Raw genomic sequence first — 18886 nt, 5'->3', positions numbered from 1 at the left:
CTCTCTCATGCTGGCTTCAGCCCTGGTCTCTTTAAACCAGGGGTCAGCAAACTTTTTCAGCAGGGGGCCAGTCCACTGTCCCTCAAACCTTGTGGAGGGCCAGGCTATATTTTTTGGGGGGGAAAGAGAACGAATTCCTATACCCCACGAATAACCCAGAGATGGATTTTAAATAAAATGACACATTCTACTCATGTAAAAACACATTGATTCCCGGACCGTCCCCAGGCCTTAGTTTGCCTATCCATGCTTTAAACCATAAAGGTAAAGGGGCTCCTGACAATCAGGTCCAGTCATGTCCGACTCTGGGGTTGCGGTTGATTCCCGGACCGTCCCCAGACCTTAGTTTGCCTACCCATGCTTTAAACCATAGTTCCCTGTTAACATCCGCAACAGGGAACTATGGCTTACTGTTTATTTACTAACAAGGATCTTAAAAGCAGTTCTATCCTGATTTGATGTTGTTAGTAAGCTGTCCCAAAGCTCTTCATTTTTGACATTAAAGAGAGCTAGTATGCAAGAAGAAATGCATGCTCTGGCTTATTAAACCAGAAATTATTTAGCCAGAAATATTATAAATGAATTGGCCTATTATTTTCTTCAGGTCAGATCCAGAGAACCATGGCTGAATTTCCACACAGAAATGAACCTCTCCTAATTCACAAGGGATGGGATTGGGAATTAGGAGAAATCTATTTTTCTTATTTAAAGTTGTTTTTGTTATAAATATGTGCTCCTGAAATGAAGTTGAATGAATTTGGTTTCCCATTCTTTTATATTCAGCCTGCTGTGGCAATTTCTGAAATACTTTAATTGAGCACTTAAAGATTGCTCCCTTAACAGTTTTTAATGCTTCAGGTATAATATGAAATGCTTATAAAAAGAAAAAGTAATCCATATAGGGCCCTAACAACTTTGCTAAGCACTGCCATGCAACTTGTATATTTAGGCTGGTTCTTAAGTGATATAATGAAGCTACATTTTCATTTAAGATTTACAAGCTGGCCCAGTCCAACTGACCATTGAACAGTTTTGGCTGTGGCTGGCTTTATTCCAGCTCCTACCTAAGTAGGCAATAGTTGTTAGTGTCTACATAAGGGCAGAAATCATTACTATGTAAACAGTTTAGCTTATGTTAGATTATTTTATCAAAGCATCACTATGAAAATATTATCAACTTTGTATTTGTTGAAATTGGTTCTTTTTTTTGCAGGCAATACCATTTATCTAATTGCGCTACTACAAAACGTAGTGTCAGTATTACTAATGTAAGCAAAATAAAAAAATTCCTTCAGTAGCACCTTAAAGACCAACTAAGTTTTTATTTTGGTATGAGCTTTCGTGTGCATGCACACTTCTTCAGGTGCTACTGAAGGAATTTTTTTATTTTACTTCGATCCAGACCAACACGGCTACCTACCTGTAACCAGAACTAATGTAAGCAGAATGCCTACTAACATGCAAAAATGATTTCTAATTACATATGTGCAGTGCAATCCTATGCATGTTTGCAATTGGCGAGAGCTGGTTGTTGTGTGATAAGAGTGTCAGACTTAGGACCTGGGAGACCAGGTTCAAATCCCCACTTAGCCATGAAGCTCATTATGTGATCTTGGACTAGTTACTGCTTCTCACCCTGGCCTACTTTACAGAGTTGTTGTGTGGATTAAATGAGGAGGGGGAGAACCATGCAATGCCACATTGAACTCCTTGGAGAAAAAAGTGGGATATAAAGACAATAAACAAGCAAGACTTGCTCCCTCGTGTATTTAGGATTTCATCCTCAAAGTGATGTACAGAATCAAATTACAAACAATATAAAACATTGGAAGACAAAACACATAGTGAAAACAGCATTACAGTAATTCACACAGGTTCATAGTTTCATCTGGTTTGGTAAGAACGCATGAACACTGGGAGTTTGTTGATTCTTTATGTATTATCATTGTAAAACTTCTATACCAGTGCATGCACTTTAAGTAGTGATCAGGTCCATAGGAATTTATTTATTTTTATTTACATCACTATTCAATAACATCATATGGGTGGCTCGCAAATCGAAAGAATAGAAGACAATACAAAACAAATGAATTACAAAACCTGATTTACAAAATTGAGAAACAAAATTGGCGACAGACCATGCATTTGGCATCAGTAAACCTCTTATGGGAGGCTGTTCGTAACTTCAGTGCCACCACCAAAGAAGGCCCTAGTTGCCAGCCACCTCACTTCATTTGGGAGAGGCCCTCAGAGCAACATGTCTAAGATCTTAAGGATTGGGTAGGTGTATTTGGGAAAAGGATGATCTTTCAAGCAGCTTGGCCGTTAGGCATTACAGCAGGGATGGGTAACCTTTGGTTCCCCAGATGTTAGATTACCACTGCCATCATTCCTGGCTGTTGAATACGTTGGCTAGAGTTGATGGCAGCTGGTTCCACAACATCTAGAGGGCCACAGGTTCATCACCCCTGCTTTAAGGGCTTTGAAAGTTAAAACCAGTTCTTTAAAATGGGGCCCACAAACTGACTGCAAGACATTGCAGCTGGCAAAGCAAAGGGAAAATCTAGCGTCTTGTGACTTTGAGCAAGCTGCTCAGCTTCTGTTTCCCCTTTTGTAAATGAAAGAACTCTATACAGGAATAAATATAAGTGGAGATCTGCAAACTCTTGAATATTTGTGTGTTTACAGGCCCACTTGTTCCCGGCTATACGGACCTAGATTTGAAACAATAAAGCTGCTAGCACATTAGCAAAGCTACCGTAAGCAGGGTCCGGTATAGTTCCAAATTAGATGGAGGACCATTTGTTAGAGATTCCTGGATGACTCTTGGAACCTCCCAACTCTACAATTCTGTGATTCTAGGAAGGTGCTAATTTCCACTCGTTGCATCAACATTTTCAAAATAATTGTCTCCCTGACCTCTCTTAAAGACAGTTTGTGGAATCCAGTTGGTGCCCTTGCACACATGGAAGGGCTTTTGTGGAGACATCCATTAATGGAAGATGTGGGCGCACCTTCTGCCAATTTTCCCTTGCCAGTGCCACTGCCCCTGCAAATCAGCACCACAGAGTTGGGGAAAACCATCCAGAACATGTTGGGAGGTGGTATGGAGAGCAGCAGGGGAATGGGGGAAATCAGCAAAAATCTTCTGTGCTCCCTTGTTAGCTGGATCACCTCTGCTGGATCAAAAGCCTTTCTGTGAATGCAAGATTATAGATTGGATTCCTCTCAGTTGGGAACTAATTGGACCTGGCTGGTGCAGAACAACGTTTTAAATAGGAATTGAATTGAAACTTTAGATGGTTTCTTGAGAAATAATTTAGTATATGGCCTTGTTGCTATTATAACTACCTGTCTTAAAAAAAAACAGCTCCATTTTACCTCGGTGTTGTGTGATGATTGTGTGTTTAAAGCTTTTCTGACCAGGAATGTTCCATGACAGACAAGTAGCTGAGCCAAGCCATTACCCGAGATGCTTCATTTCAATCAGATGAAGCTAGAATTCTCAGAATTATTTCAGACAATGCAGCCTACCTACCCGAGGCTTCTATTTTGTTGAATTGGTCTGATTTTTTAAAAGTGCTAATTTTTTAAAAAAGTTTTTCCTTCTGTGGTTTTAATTTTTTTATTAATTATAATAAGGTCCTGGGATGGGTTACAACAATTAAAAATACAGTTTAAAGCGGTTAAAAAACATCCAATTGCAAAAAGTAGGGTTAGTCCTGAAAATAAACATCTCAGGTGTCAAAAGCCAGGGTAAAGAGGTACATCTTCAGCATTGCCAGACGCTCCTCTGAGGGAAGGAGTCCTACAGTTTTGAGGCTGCCACTGAGAATGCTCTCTTTAGGGCTACCACCATCTTGAGGGTGTCAGAACCACCACTGCTATTTTTAGCACCTGAGATGGTCTGTAGAGAAGGAGGCTACCTTTAATGAACCATCTCATTTAGATCTGTGGGGACATCCTTGCTACAACCCATTATCTGAAGTTGTCTTTGAAAATATACATGAGATCATGTCTAACTGCAAAAATAATGTTGAAACATATAAATTAATTTTAAAAAAATCCTTCGCAGTCCTCTTTCACAAAGGAAGAACACTTTTTGGAAACTGGAGGTGAGATTTCAGCGCAGCACTTGTTTCTAGGCCTTTTTTACTAGCTGATGGTCACATCCTCATTTTGCCTGTGTGTCCTCTGAGAATGTCACACACAGCCATGTTTGTTGGCAGACCAATGTTTCATTCTGATTCACCATTGGCAGCCTTAATGGTTCTTCTACCAGAAGTCATGAGGTACAGGAACTGTACCAGAAGAGGAACTTGCAGGAATAGGAAGGCTCTGGGAACTCATTGCCTTCAGCAGCTACAAAGGAGTGTGTGTCTAGTTGTTTATGGGTCTAAAGGATGGTTGCTTTTCAAATGGGTCCTGGAGAAGATGCAACAATCAGCAATCTAGGATGATGAAAACTGATATTTGATCTCTTAGAGAGGATTATTGGAAAAATAGCAGTCTGTGATCCCTGACCAAAAGCCTAATATACTTTGCACATTAGCTTCTTTAGTCAAATGGACTTCCTCTTGTTTTAGTTCCATTTATGATGCTTAAATGTTGCCTCGCTGGATTAGATCAAAGGTCCACTTAGGCTAGCTTACTGACTCCAACCTTTTAAGTATCTGAGTTCTAATATTTTGAGGTGCTAGAAGTCATTTCTTTACTACAGGGTTCCCAAACTTGAATAACTAGCTGTTGTTGGACTACAGCTCCCATCATCCCTCGCTAGCAGGACCAGTGGTCCGGGATGATGGGAATTGTAGTCCAAAACCAGCTGGAGACCCAGGTTTGGGAAGCCCTGCTATACTCCACATAGTTCTGTCAGTCTTAATAAGCAACCCTTGAGATACGGCAACATGATATTAAAAACGTGGGCATCATGGGCACATAACACCATTAAGATTGTAGTTTTCTTTTTTTTAAAATTCCCTTATTCCCCCCTGCCTTATTTTTACTACCAAAGCTCATTAACGAGATACCTAGTGAGCTTTCTATTATAACCTCCATATTTTTTTTATGTGACTGTAGCCACTTTTTAATCCTCTTCAGGATATTTGTATTTAGGATATTTGTCTCTCAACATCACTTAGACCAGGGATTGCCAGCCCAGCAAGCTCCAGGTTGCAGGCCTTTGTGCGTTTTTGCTGGGGTGGGGGTAAGGGTTTGAAATAATAATAATAATAATAATAATAATAATAATAATAATAATAATAGGCACTTCCTATTATGATGGGAGAAATGCATGTGTGACCTAACTGGTCATTGTGGGAAACCTGCAAGCAGGATTTGAGCACAAGAGCACTCTCCCCTCCTGTGGTGAAGTGTATGTGTGAGAGGGATACTTGTGTGTCTGTGGTGTGTATGTATACAGTTAGCGTGTGTGAGGAGGAGCAGGTTAGCCACCTTGTACATTTTTTTTCCTCCTGGGAAATGCTCCCTGATATTAGACCGCAATGGACAGCATCAGGGTGTGGATCTGGGTGTAATCAATATTGTGTGATTGCCACAGTCAGGATGAGCAGCACCATTAATGACTTCTCACAGGAAGCATGAGGTGGGGCAGGAGCAGCAATGGCTGCACTCTCTCTAGTTTTCTGTTACGTTACCCCCATCCCCAGCAGTCACAGCGCTGCCTTCCAATTCAAAATGCACCTGCTGATCCCAAAAGATTGGCGACCCAGTAAGCCTGTCCAATTGTTGCTCAGATCTCCCTTCCCTGCTAATCCCTTTCTCCATCTTGCTTACATTACCTGTGCCTGGAGTTCAGTTCCAGGCTTGGTAACAAACAATTGTTTTTTTTAATTATTATTAAAGATTTTCTTGGCTTACAAAGATATGTGCAATGTCTCTCATAACGTCCTTATAAATCAGTTTCATTTGTTGAGACATTGGGAAGAAGGGGGGAAAGAGGTAGATGGGGAGGGTGGCGTCGGGTGACGATGTTTCTATTTTGCTTAGTGTATGTGGGTTTGTTTGTTTGTTTGTTTTTTGTCAGCGTCACTTGTGTAGGTTCTCTGCTGTTTGCTTGCATTCCTTTGGTGGTGAGAGATATTTGGGTTGGCCTAGGATATGGTTGTTCATTTGTGGTTGGCTGTAATGTTCTTTGTGTCGTGTGTGAGTGGGGTGGGTGGGTGTTTTAGATCAGGTTAGACATATTGATTTGTATGCTGTTGGTGGTTTTTTGTCGTTGTCTTGTTGGGCTGTGTATGTGATCAAGGGGAACCATGCCGGGGTGAAGCAGTCTTCTTCTATTTGTCCCTGTGTCAAGTTTCAGCTTATTGGTTAATTTTTCTAGTAGGGCTGTTTCCCATACTATTTGGTACCATTGGCCCATGATTACTCCTGACAGGTCTCTCCAGTGTCTGGTTATGGTGTTTCTGGTTACTGAGAGTAAGTGGGTTATGAGTTCTTTGTAGTGTAATTGGGCATTATTGTCTTGGAAGATGTTTAGCAAGGCTGGTTCTGGGGTGATTTCTAATACTTGTTTGGTTATTTTACATATTTCTTGTATGGTTGTTGTCCAGAATAGTTGGATTTTGGGGCACTCCCACCACATGTGGAAATATGTGCCTGTTGAGGTGCAGTAACAACCAATTGTTGAGGGTATTTCTTCTTCACCAGCCAGTTTGTTTTACCTTGAAAGCCGCATCAAAGTGTATTAAATAAATATTTGAGGAGAATTGGGAGACTAGTAATTCTGCTGTTGGTTCAATTCTTCAAAAGCATTCGCAAAGCAAGATCAGAATTCTAAGCAGAGAATGCATTGTATTACTTTCAGAGAAGAGTGGATTCCAGGCAGTCATGGTAGCATAAGATTTTTCAGTCATATGGGAAAAGGTTTTGGGTTCTAGATTGGAATTGTAACAGGACCTGTAGTGAAGAAATGTGCACAGGACGAACAGTTATTTTATTTTATTTGCTTCAAAGCTAAGCTGGGTCCAGTATGGTTTCAAGTTGGATTGGGGACCACATACTGAGATTCCTGCATTGCAGGGTGTTTTACTAGATGGCCGGAGGAGTCTCTTCCATGATTCTATTATTGCTTTGTAACTCATCTTTTCCAGCCGCACTTTGTGAATATAGGTCATATTGAACCATTCTAATTCAGGGAAACCAGCCACCTTCTTCACAAGTGAACAATTGCTGTGTACCATTATTAGCAAAATGCTCCGTGAAGGTAAAGATACTTCTCTCTCCAGTTGTGTAGAGATGAAAATCACAGTACTCACAACCAGAATGAGGCGTGCACTAAAATCTTAAATCCCCTGAATGCTATGAAGTGATCTTATGCCCTTATAACTTTTTGTGAGCACAAAAATAAAGCAGCTCCATTTTTCATGGACTCCAGCATCTTAAGGTGGTGGGGTTTTTAAAGCAAGCATTTGGCCTTTGTGAATCAGATCACTATGCATGTGGTTGCTCACTTCTTATCCAGATAGTCAATGTGTTTGTGAATTACAGACACATCAAGAACATTAATAGGTTCTCACACAAATGAAATGTTCATGTGCAAGTGTATAATCTTTTAATTGCGGTAGAATTATAATAAGGTAGAACTGATACTGTGAATGGGAATCATTTTTGTATTCCATGGGAACCTGCTTCATTAGGCAATCAGTTGCACAATATTTTTTCCAGAGCGGCCACTTGTAAACATGTGGTGACAGCTTTTTTGGGGGGGGGGAGGCTTTAGTCCTTCAGTTTTGCAGGATAGAATCCCAAACAAAAATTAAAAATAAATACTAATACAAGGGCTGGGGGTGGGTGGGAATGTTGCTAGTAAATGTGATTACTACAATTTTGCTGATAAGTACAAAATCTACCAGACAACTTAACAGTTACTGGAGTGTTCAGAAGCTCAGATAGTCAGAATTCTCCTGGCGAGTGTGGATTGTGTGCTTCACAATTATGCAGGTTTCTAAGCTACCTTATTTAGTGTGGCCTCGTTCTGAATGTCTGTTTCTGCCCTGGCCAGACATGTTATTGGAAGTGACCTGTTTTGTATGAAGATGCCCTAAATGCTGGTCATGCATTAGTGTTGTTGCGTTAGGTGAAAGCACTCGAGGGAGGTGGAGCAGAGGCAGTGAGGAGTGTGACTCACTGAGAGCTTCAAGGGCAGATGAAAGAGGACTGCAGTTGATCCCGGGGCTTGAGATCCCCCCACCCCTGCTCTACAAAGACCAGTAGCTACAAGTGGTTTAAAAACAAAGTTTGCTGGAACTTGCTGCTGTTTAAACAATGCACTTTGCTGAGTTGTCTGGAAAGAAGGGAGCATCTTAACAGTAGTGAGGGCGGGAGTAGGCATACATCTTGCCTAGCAGGTGGTTCTAGCTTAAGGCAAGCTGCTTTTCAAAATAAGCACTTCTTCGTGGTTTGAATGAACCAGATTCTGCAGGTGCATTATGGGAGGTCTTAGTGTTCGCAACCTAGTATAAAACATCTCCTACATGACCCAGGCAAAACCTTCAATTCTGCCAGCTTTAAGAATGAAATTACAAGGGCAGCACAGAGGTGGCTTGCTCACAAACACACGCAAGCACATACATAATGGACAGCCCTTTGGCTTTTAAAAATCAAAATCGATCCTCATCAATTGTAGTAAAATAGGGGTGGGCTTCTTCTTTGTCCCCAAAGACTGCATGCTGAGGTGGGCTATGGGCCACATGGCTGTAGTAGGCAGGGCCTGGGCTCCCCCCCCCCGCCTACTCGCCAACTTAGTCTCTTGTACGTATCCTTTCCCCAGTTTCAGTGTGGAGAGAAGAGAGGTTTAAGCACTGAGATCCAATAACATCTTCCTCCCTGCTGACAGCTGCTGGGAATATTTCATCTGGGCAGTGAGAAAAGGAGGGCATATGTTGGGAAATCAGTGAGCAAGCCATTGTGTGCATCTTGCACACCCTGTATTATTTGCACTGGAAACAGCTAGGCAGCAGGACAAGGGAGGTTGAATCGGCTGGGGAGGGAGCCAGAGGCTGCAGATTGCCCAAGTGCCATTATGAGACACTTTGAATATAGTGGGTGGAATTCAATGTCATACTCCTAGCCAATTTGTCTGTGTAATAATAATAATAATTTATTATTTATACCCCGCCCATCTGGCCGGGTTCCCCCAGCCACTCTGGGCGGCTTCCAACAAAACAGAAATTCTAAAATACAGAAATCCATCAAACATTAAAAGCTTCCCTAAACAGGGCTGCCTTGAGATGCCTTCTAAAGGTCTGGTAATTGTTGTTCTCTTTGACCTCTATTGGGAGGGCATTCCACAGGGTGGGTGCCACTACCGAGAAGGCCCTCTGCCTGGTTCCCTGTAACTTGGCTTCTCGTAGTGAGGGAACCGCCAGAAGGCCCTCGGAGCTGGACCTCAGTGTCCGGGCAGAACGATGGGGGTGGAGACGCTCCTTCAGGTATACCGGACCGAGGCCGTTTAAGCATTACAGTACTGTATGCCCAATGGAATGATTTCCTCTCACCTCTGCACTGAGCTGGGGGTTTCTGCCCAGAGCTGGAGGGTGTGTTGGGGGAAGAGTGGGAGGGGGCAGCGCTGTTGCACAAGTGGAAGTCCTTGAGCAGTGCTTCCACTGATAGGGCTGGTTAGGAGAATCCCGGCCAGAATGTTTGTTGGGAGACTAGTTCATGAGTGACACAGGCATATGAACAAGTAATAGTGATGAACTGTATAATATATTGCAAGTCAGGTAATGATACAACACTAAGAGGGCTGGCTGGTTTGTTGCATGGTAGAAACAAAATATATTTGTTTCTCCACAATATGAACCAAAAGAAAGACTTTGGTTCTGCTCTTTCAGCTTTTGAATGTTTATTGGCCTTGTGTGTTAATTCTTGGCAACTGGGAGGGCAAACAGTTCCAATTTTGATAATAGGATATACATTTTTATTCTTCTGAGGATGCGGATTTTCTAGAACTGGTTTTTTGCTTCACTTGTAATTGTATAATTAGGATGATGCACAACCCTAAGTACAAACTGCAGATTGTAAATCACCATCCTCCAGCTACTGTCATAATTATGGTAAGTGGTGAACTCTTAACACAGAAAGTCTGTTGTGTGTGCTTATTCATATCTGATATTGATCAAATACTTTCTTAAAACAAAATAAAAAAATTCCTTCCAGTAGCACCTTAAGACAGCAACTAAGTTTGTTATTGGTACGAGGTATCTGAAGAAGTGTACATGCACGCGAAAGCTCATACCAATAACAAACTTAGTTGGTCTCTAAGGTGCTACTGGAAGGATTTTTTTATTTTGTTTTGACTACAGCAGACCAACACGGCTACCAACCTGTAACTAAATACTTTCTCAACTTCCCTATAATCGCATTAAGACATAAGGTCCGCTAAGGAGCAGTTTAATGTTATTACAGTGGTACCTAGGGTTACAAACTTAATTCGTTCCGGGGGTTCATTTTTTAACCCGAAACGGTTCTTAACCTGAGGTACTACTTCCGCATTAGCAGAGTTTGTAACCCGAAGCGTTTGTAACCCGAGGTACCACTGTACATTCTTCAAATGCATCATTTTGCAGGCTCGTAGAAGGCTATTTTAACAACTTTAGCAGTTGTCATATGCTTGGGACAGCTGATGCATTTATTTATTTTCTATCCTGCCCTTCCTTAGAAAGGAGCCCAAGGTAACAAACAAAACAGCAAAAAACCCACAAAACATTTTAATAAGAATCACACCTCCTCACCGCTAGATAACTTCAAGAGTTCCAGTCACAATATATTTCAGCAGCCAAATGCTAGGGTACAATTGCAAGGATGTTTAAAAGTCTGCCCAAATGGTAATATTGGGGGAGACAGGTGCACCTCAATAGAGGAAGTATTTAGTAAAGTAGGAATTAAGATTAAGCCACTGTTTTAAGTTGTAAGTATTGCCAGGATGCTGATGCAAGCAGTTGAAATTCAGATTTAAGGTTCTGATGGAGTTTGAAAAAGCCAAGTTGTTGATTAGTTATGAGAATGCTGTATGGGTTATGGGAGTGGAGTGGGATGTGTATTGCTGCAGGTAGGGTGTGTGTGTGTGTGTGTGTGTGTGTGTGTGTGTGTGTGTGTGTGTGTTACATAGGCATCCCCAAACTGCGGCCCTCCAGATGTTTTGGCCTACAACTCCCACGATCCCTAGCTAACAGGACCAGTGGTTGGGGAAGATGGGAATTGTAGTCCCAAACATCTGGAGGGCCGAAGTTTGGGGGTGCCTGGTGTTGCACTATTAAGAAATAAGTTTCAATAAACTTTGTAATTTGAAATCCCTGGAATTTGTCATACTAGTTTCTAAATGAGACTTTTCAGAAGAATGAGCTGAATTCACAGAATTTTGAGGTTCAAATGCTTTGTTGTTTGGTTGTTGCTTTGATCTTCTAGCTGGTATTCTCTTGAGCTCATTGTTGAGCTGTGCATATTTATAAGTCAAACTCCTAGCCTGTCTGCCATTCTTCATTGCGTGCCCATATCCCCGCTTCCTTCGTGCACTAGACTGAAAAACTGAACTCAGCAATTTCACTGAGCTAACGTAGTCTGTTGAAGAAGAGGGTGGTGGTGTGAGCAATGGCTGATTCATGTGTTCTTCAAGAAAATGGACAACTGCATCATGACATAGAAAAGACTTAACGTCGGGCACAAGCCATTCTGTTTGCCACAGCAAGTGTGGGACTCCACCGAGGCGCATGTACATCAGCTGTCTTGAGTCATGCAGGCAACAAAACAAGCAATATCCTTAAATCGGCCAGCCTTGTATTTTACAGAGCAGACAAGGGAAGGGTTCAGGGGAAACGGTGGGGTATAAATTGAATTAGTATTAATTTTGAAGGTGCCTTTGATTCTTTCTCCGCATTGACCCTTTCTCTTGGGAAAGGTGAGTTGTGTGTTGGAAGCCTTTTCCCCTTCCCTGCAGAAAGGCCACTCTCCTCAAGCCAGCGAACTCCCATTTCTAAGGGAGAAGAACTGGTAATTACAATTTTTTCTTTTATTTGTATTTGACTTTAATGATTAAATGTTCATAATAAATTTAGATACTTGTCCAATAAGACATTGGGCTGGGGTCACCTAACAAGTCCAGCTCTGAGGGGAGGGCGAACTCCCAGAAAGTGTGCACTGCAATGCTTGCACTGACATTCCCCTTAGCACAACATTGAATTCCATCCTTTGTAGTTGTCTTTAATTTCTGTGTATTATACGTGCATGTAAACAATTGACTTGGCCAGCAAAGCCAGCCAAAAACTGTAGACCTTTTGTCAGAGTAGAATCTTTTGTTGGGATGAATGTGACTTTTCCACATAAGAGTGGGTATGTAACTATTGGTCATAAAGTTGGGTGTGTGTGTTTTAGACCAAATCTGGATACTATATTCCCTGTTCCTGTGGTGTGTGGTTTTTTTAAAAAAAATTTTTTTCCTAAAGTTTACTTACCTGGCTCAACTTTGAAAACAAGATGGCTGAACAACTCAGTTTATTTTGAACTGCCTAGAATCTGAGGGATATGAAGTACATAAATGTAAACAGAAAATTGAGTGATAACAGACTTTTTGATATGAATTCAAGCACTTTGGGACAAAACGTTTTGAGAAAGAAAAAAAATGTTTCCCCTCCCTCTTCTCTCCCCCCTCGCAGTAGAAACTATGTTCCAGCTTCCTGTCAACAACCTTGGCAGTTTAAGAAAAGCCCGGAAAACTGTGAAAAAAATACTAAGTGACATTGGTTTGGAATACTGTAAAGAGCATATAGAAGTAAGTCGAATCTTTCATTGAACCCTTGGGTTGCAGTTTAAACTGAAGGACTGTATCTTCCATTGGGAATATTATAAACTGAAAGGTGAAGTTTCAGGAGAGCAGAGGTCCAAGGAGTGTTGCTGAAGAAATGCCCACGGAGTTGTTTCAAGGCAAAAGGATGATCTCACTGTGATAAATATCACAGCATTAACTGTGGTAGACTGCAATGATCTATTCTAGTAATGTAGTACAGTGCCTCAAACCGCTTCTCCCTCTGCAGTGGAGAACCTCTTCTCCCTATTGAAGGGTGGAAAACCAACCATGAAACTGAGGTGGTACAGCTAGCCGGCAGGAAAGGAGAGGAAGAAAAATGGAGATGCTACAGAATACTGCTTATTGCAAGCCCAACACGTTTTGGAAAACCTTGCTGGAGGGCATGTTTTTATCAACAGTTCTGACACACCAGGGGTTACTGCAGTATCCTTTGTATATTAGAATTGTTGCTAAAATCTGCCCTTGAGAAATGATTTTTTTCCAAAATGCATTGGGCTAAAAATGAACGCTGTCTTGTAGCCCTTCCAAGTCTTCCCACTCCCAAATCGTGAATCTGACTTACACATTTCAAAACTGTGAAGCTGCAATACTAGATTCTCTTGTTTAGCTACTACCGGTACCAAAGTTTTAGATTACTTCAAATAAATGGGTGTGTGTGATTTTTTGTATATAACCAACAAAATGGATTGGTGTTAATGCCCAATTTATCAGTAATAAAATAAAGATGCACACTGTGTCTGTTTAGTGTTCACTACTGCATCACTTAAAAGCAGCTATGATTGATTTCATTGGGACCAATTTAAGCATGAAATACTTTGAAAACGGGACAGGTTATGCCACAATAAATTTGTTGGTCTTCAATGTGCCACATGACTCTTGCTTTTGAACAAACGCTAAATGCATATTTTGAAAAATGTGGGCTGAAATTTCATGTTACCTTTGATTTTTCACACAATCATTTCTAATTTTTGTAGTCTGGTATATAGATTCTGCTCCCGCACAGGACAGATCTAGGAGGATTCTACCCTCTAGCCAGGGAATTAGTGCTCATGCCCTCTCCTTTTCAGAAGGTTTGGCTCTGTTATCTTCTGATTGCCATGACAGTGGTATCTTGGAGAGCATCCTCAGTAAAGGTTCCCACTGAGCCTAGCTTTTTAGAGACTACTCTTTCCGTTTCTATGCCTTTTACTTTAAAGTACAAATAGCCTGTTGGCGCACAAACTAATCTATGCTCCTGCAAGTACTTCCTTGCTCATATGGTCTGACAGGCTCATTCCCTCGAATAATTTTTCATATGTGATTATCTGTATGACTTACAGATTCCATAAAAAAATAAACAGACTTCGTAGGGGAAAGTGAACAGGGGCCAGACAAATTCAAGCAATTTTAAGTCATCTTCATTTCAAAGGAATGTTACGTACCTGTCTTCTATTGAAGTGGTTGTATCATACCCTTAATTAGTATAAAAATGCATTAATTAGTAAAAATTATACTCCCTGGGAGGTTTTATGTTAATGAGCCCTTTTATTTGTAATTCTTGGTACCTTAATAATTGTTCTTGAATTTTCAAGATCTTAAGAAATGAATAGGCAGTCATTCTGTGGTTTGTTATTTCTATTTATGCTTTTGTCAATCTTTTCCACTGTTGCAGGATTTTAAGCAGTTTGAACCCAATGACTTCTATCTGAAAAACACTACATGGGAAGATGTTGGATTGTGGGATCCTTCACTTACAAAAAATCAGGTTGGTAATAACGTGGTAAAATGACCTTATATCTGAAACCAATTAAGTTTGGAATCGTGTTTTTATGACAAACATTAAGTGCTTTACAACCTAAAAAAAATTCTGTTTACAAAAGTAATAATTCCCACTGATTTCAGTGAGATTTATTGCAAGATGTGTGTGCATAGGTTTACAGCCCAGATGTCAGCAGGGGTGGGACAGAAGAAAAAGAGTGTTATAGTATTATGGGGACTGCACTTTGGTGTCTGTGGAAACGGCAGTTGCTGAGTGGTGTCTCAGGACTGAGTAGGTCTGTTGAAATCTTTTGGACTTGAGTTTGGCAGTGAGTGTACTCCTGAGTATGACTTAGTTGGCTATTACCACTAATAGTACAACATATTGAAGGAATTTTAACTAGCAAATTTGGTGCCCCTTTCAAGATAAGCAGAATTGAGAACGAACTGACAGCAGGTAGTTCAACTCTGATATACTACCAAAACATAGTTTAAAAAGCTTAACAATGGTTTGGTGTGTCTGAATTGACAAAGCATAGTGTATACAGTGAGGAGGGGGGGGGAAGTATTTGATCCCCTGCTAAATTTGCCCGTTTGCCCGCTGACGAAGAAATGACCAGTCCATAATTTTAATGGTAGGTTTTATTGTAGCTGTGAGAGACAGAATAACAACAGGAAAAACCCCAGAAACCCAGAAGACAAAAGTCAGAGGTGGATGTGCATTATAATAAGTGAAATAAGTATTTGATCCCCTATCAACCAGCCAGATGTCAGGCTACCTGGTATCATCACTGTATGTAACGAGCTGAGAGTAGAAGCACCTGCTGTAAGGGAGAGGTCTTACCTGTAATCCCACCTTGTTACAGTACCTGTACAAAAGACACCTGTCGACAGAAGCAATCAATCCAGCAGATTCCAAAGTAGCCACCATGACCAAGACCAAAGAGCTGTCCAAGGATGTCAGGGACAAGATTGTAGACCTGCACAAGGCTGGACTGGGCTACAAGACTATTGCCAAGCAGCTTGGTGAGAAGGTGACAACAGTTGGTGCAATAATTCGCAAATGGAAGAAACACAAAATAACTGTCAACCTCCCTCGGTCTGGGGCTCCATGCAAGATCTCATCTTGTGGAATTGCAATGATCATGAGAAAGGTGATGAAGCAGCCCAGAACTACACGGGGGGGACGGGGACTTGACAATGATCTCAGGGCAGCTGAGACCATAGTTTAAGGTTACCAGATTTTTTTCCATAAATCCAGGGGCGCTTCTAAATAAATAATAAGTAAGTAAAATAAAATTACGTAAATAAATAAATAAAAAATTTGAAAAAGAGAATTTTTTTTTTAAAAAAAGAAAAAAGTCAACACCAGAGATCAAGGTTTGCTTTAAAACTGAGCTGGCGAGTAGGTCCTCTCTGCGAGTGGGCAGGCGGCACCCAGTGGGGACCCCAAGATGCAGCTGAGCCTCCTGCTCTCACTGCGGGGCTGCCCCAAAGCTCCCAGCCACCATCGGTTGAAGTGATCCTGCGCTCCCTGCCGCTCCCAGATCGAGCCCAAAGCTTTTGCACAAACACACCCACCCCGCACCGCTTCTTTCTATTTCTCTCCCCAGCCCACCTCCCCACCCCACCCCTCCTTGTCTCCTCCCCAAAGCCATGCAGCCGCAAGCAGTGGGAAATGGCCAGTGGTGGCAGATTGAGCCTTTAGATTATCTCCTTCACGTTTGGTACTTAGTTGCCAGAAGCCTCCCTCCCCTCCCACCAGCTTGGGTGGATGTTGGTGGCGGCGGCAAGGAGGCAGAAGAAGCGGGGTGGTGAAGAAGAGAATATATATATGTCTCTCCTTCCCCCCCCCTATATTTTTTGACTGCCGCTGCTTCTATACATGATAATATGTTTATATGTTTAGCTGAGCCCGGGGGTGGGTAGAAGAGAGAGAAAGAGAGGGGGTGGAGATTGCCAGAAGAGGTGGAGGCTGGAGGTGGCTCCAGTTCAGAGCTAGTGGAGAGTCCGTGTTAGGACTTTGCAATCCCCAGTCACACTGAGAGAGAGGTGCATGGACGAAAGGGAGCTGGCAATACAATTCACTGGGATTTTTCTTTTCTTTTTTTCTTTTAAAGGTGATTTCACTTGCCCCCCGCCCTCCTCTCCCTCTCTGTCTCTCTTCTTTTCCCAATTGCTTTGAGCGCAACCAGCTTTACTCTTGATCTCTGTTCATGGGGCAGCAATGTCGAGGAGAGGGGAGAAGCGGGGGGGGGGGGCGCGAAGCTTGAAGACGGGTTGGAACTGGATCCTGCCAGAGGCCAGGATGCCATCCAGGGAGATGTAAATGAGGCCGATGGAGAGAGAGGGGGCTTTTTTTCCCGATTTTCCGTCTCTTGCAGTTGTGCTTGTGCTTTGCAATCACCTTCTCCCCACCAAACAATTGAGTTGATTCTGGCTGCTCCTGTTGGCATCATCATTTCCTGGGGACATTTAATGAAATCCGGGGACATTCCGGGGATGGAATTTGTCCAGAAAAACATTTGCAAATCTGGTGACTGCCTCTGGGAACCAGGGACGTCTGGTAACCCTACCATAGTCATCATGAAACAGTTGGTAACACACTACGCCATGAAGGACAGAGATCTTGCAGAGCCCGCAAGGTCCCCTTGCTCAAGACAGCACATGTACAGGCCTGTCTGCAGTTTGCCAATGCACATCTGAATGACCCATAGGAGAACTGGGTGAAAGTGTTGTGGTCAGATGAGACCAAAATCAAGCTCTTTGGCATCAACTCATCTCGCCGTGTTTGGAGATGTGTGCAAACCTGGTGGCCAGCTACAAGAAACGTCTGACCTCTGTAATTGCCAACAAAGGTTTTTCTGCCAAGTATTAAGTCATCTTTTACAAAGGGATCAAATACTTATTTCACTCATTATAATGCACATCAATCGCTGGGGTTTTTCCTGTTGTTATTGTGTCACAGCTACAATAAACCTATCATTAAAATTATGGACTGGTCATTTCTTCGTCAGAGGGAAACGGGCAAATTTAGCAGGGGATCAAATACTTCCCCCCCTCACTGTAATAGGCCAACAAACTAGAGCTGGTAAGCCATAATTTAGTTTGCAAGGCATAAACTATGGTTTAGCGTGATTAATGAATTGACAGACCATAGTTATGGCCTTTTGTTTTCCTTGCAGAAGCTGCTACACGATAGAGAGGAGTGAATCTGTGATTTATGAAACTAAGAGTGCAGAAAATGAAAGCAGTCTAGCAGCCTTGAATTATGGTTTGCCTGTTGTGTGTTTGGAATCTCAAAACAGTGATTTGAGTTCCACACTAAGTTTAGCACAAACCATGGTTTGATGTCTGAAGTGTCAGGATATATTTACCGGAGCAATCTGAGTTTATCTACCGTATTTTTCGCTTCATAAGACGCACTTTTTTCCTCCTAAAAAGTAAAAGGAATTGCCTGTGCGTCTTATGGAGCGAATGTATGGGTTTTTTGTTTTGTTTTGTTTTGTAAAGAAAGAGCTAAAGGCTAACTAGCAAACGAGAAAGGAACCCGCTCAGCAGCTGATTGCAAACGATCGGGGAGGGAGATAAGAGAGCTAGCTCCCCTCATGGCCCCTTGCCTAGGCCTCAGTTGTTGTCTGCAGAGGGAGACATGTGACTGGCTGATTGGATTATCTGTCTGGAAACTGTCAAAATGGGTCCCTTTCCTTTCCTATAGAAGAAGCTGCAGAACTGCAAGTTGAACCCCATAAAAACAGGATTTTTTCCCTTTGCAAGGAAACTCAGCAACTTTGAGCTGATCCTAAAAAGTGGAGATTTTCCCTTTTGCAAAAAAGATGCACATCTCTGAGCTGGACTGTCCCGTCCCCCCAAAAAACGGGGCTTTTCCCATTTGAAAAAAAGCTGCACGACTTTGAGCTGATCCTCAAAAAAATGGAGCTTTCCCGCTTTGCAAAAGAAGCTTCCTCAAATATTTAAGTGGGGGGCAAAGGCACCTAGGCCTCTAGGAGTTGGCTGCTATGCCTAGGACAATTCAAGAAATCAAAATATTTTTCTTGTTTTCCTACTCTAAAAAACTAGGTGCGTCCTATGGTCAGGTGCGTCCCATGGAGCGAAAAATACGGTAGTTGCAGAGTGTATCCGATTGAAAGTTTGGAAACTTTGATAAAGCCATAATTAGATGTTGCACCAATAGAGATTATAAAAAAGAATTTGTGCATGCTTAAGTATTTATCACTGCTTGAGAATCTGGTATACACTGATGAATCACTGGACTGGTTCAGATATAGTGGGAAACTGCGCTTTCGTGTTATGAGAACATGC

The 18886-nt window shown here is 41.9% G+C and overlaps 1 protein-coding gene across 2 annotated transcripts in view; it reads left to right on the top strand.

Moving 5' to 3' along the window:
* Nucleotides 1-18886, top strand: part of ADNP (activity dependent neuroprotector homeobox) — a 50557-nt gene that overhangs the window by 25517 nt on the left and 6154 nt on the right. For both annotated transcript variants that reach the window (XM_035121281.2, XM_060277306.1), the window contains 2 exons: nt 12675-12790; nt 14478-14570. In XM_035121281.2, coding sequence (XP_034977172.1) covers nt 12683-12790; nt 14478-14570 — 201 coding nt within the window. In that variant the 5' untranslated portion in view covers nt 12675-12682. The remainder of the gene's footprint in view (nt 1-12674; nt 12791-14477; nt 14571-18886) is intronic.

The sequence above is a fragment of the Zootoca vivipara genome, chromosome 7 (assembly GCF_963506605.1).
Source record: "Zootoca vivipara chromosome 7, rZooViv1.1, whole genome shotgun sequence".
Taxonomy (NCBI): Eukaryota; Metazoa; Chordata; class Lepidosauria; order Squamata; family Lacertidae; genus Zootoca; species Zootoca vivipara.
This window is presented reverse-complemented; position numbering and strand designations above follow the sequence as displayed.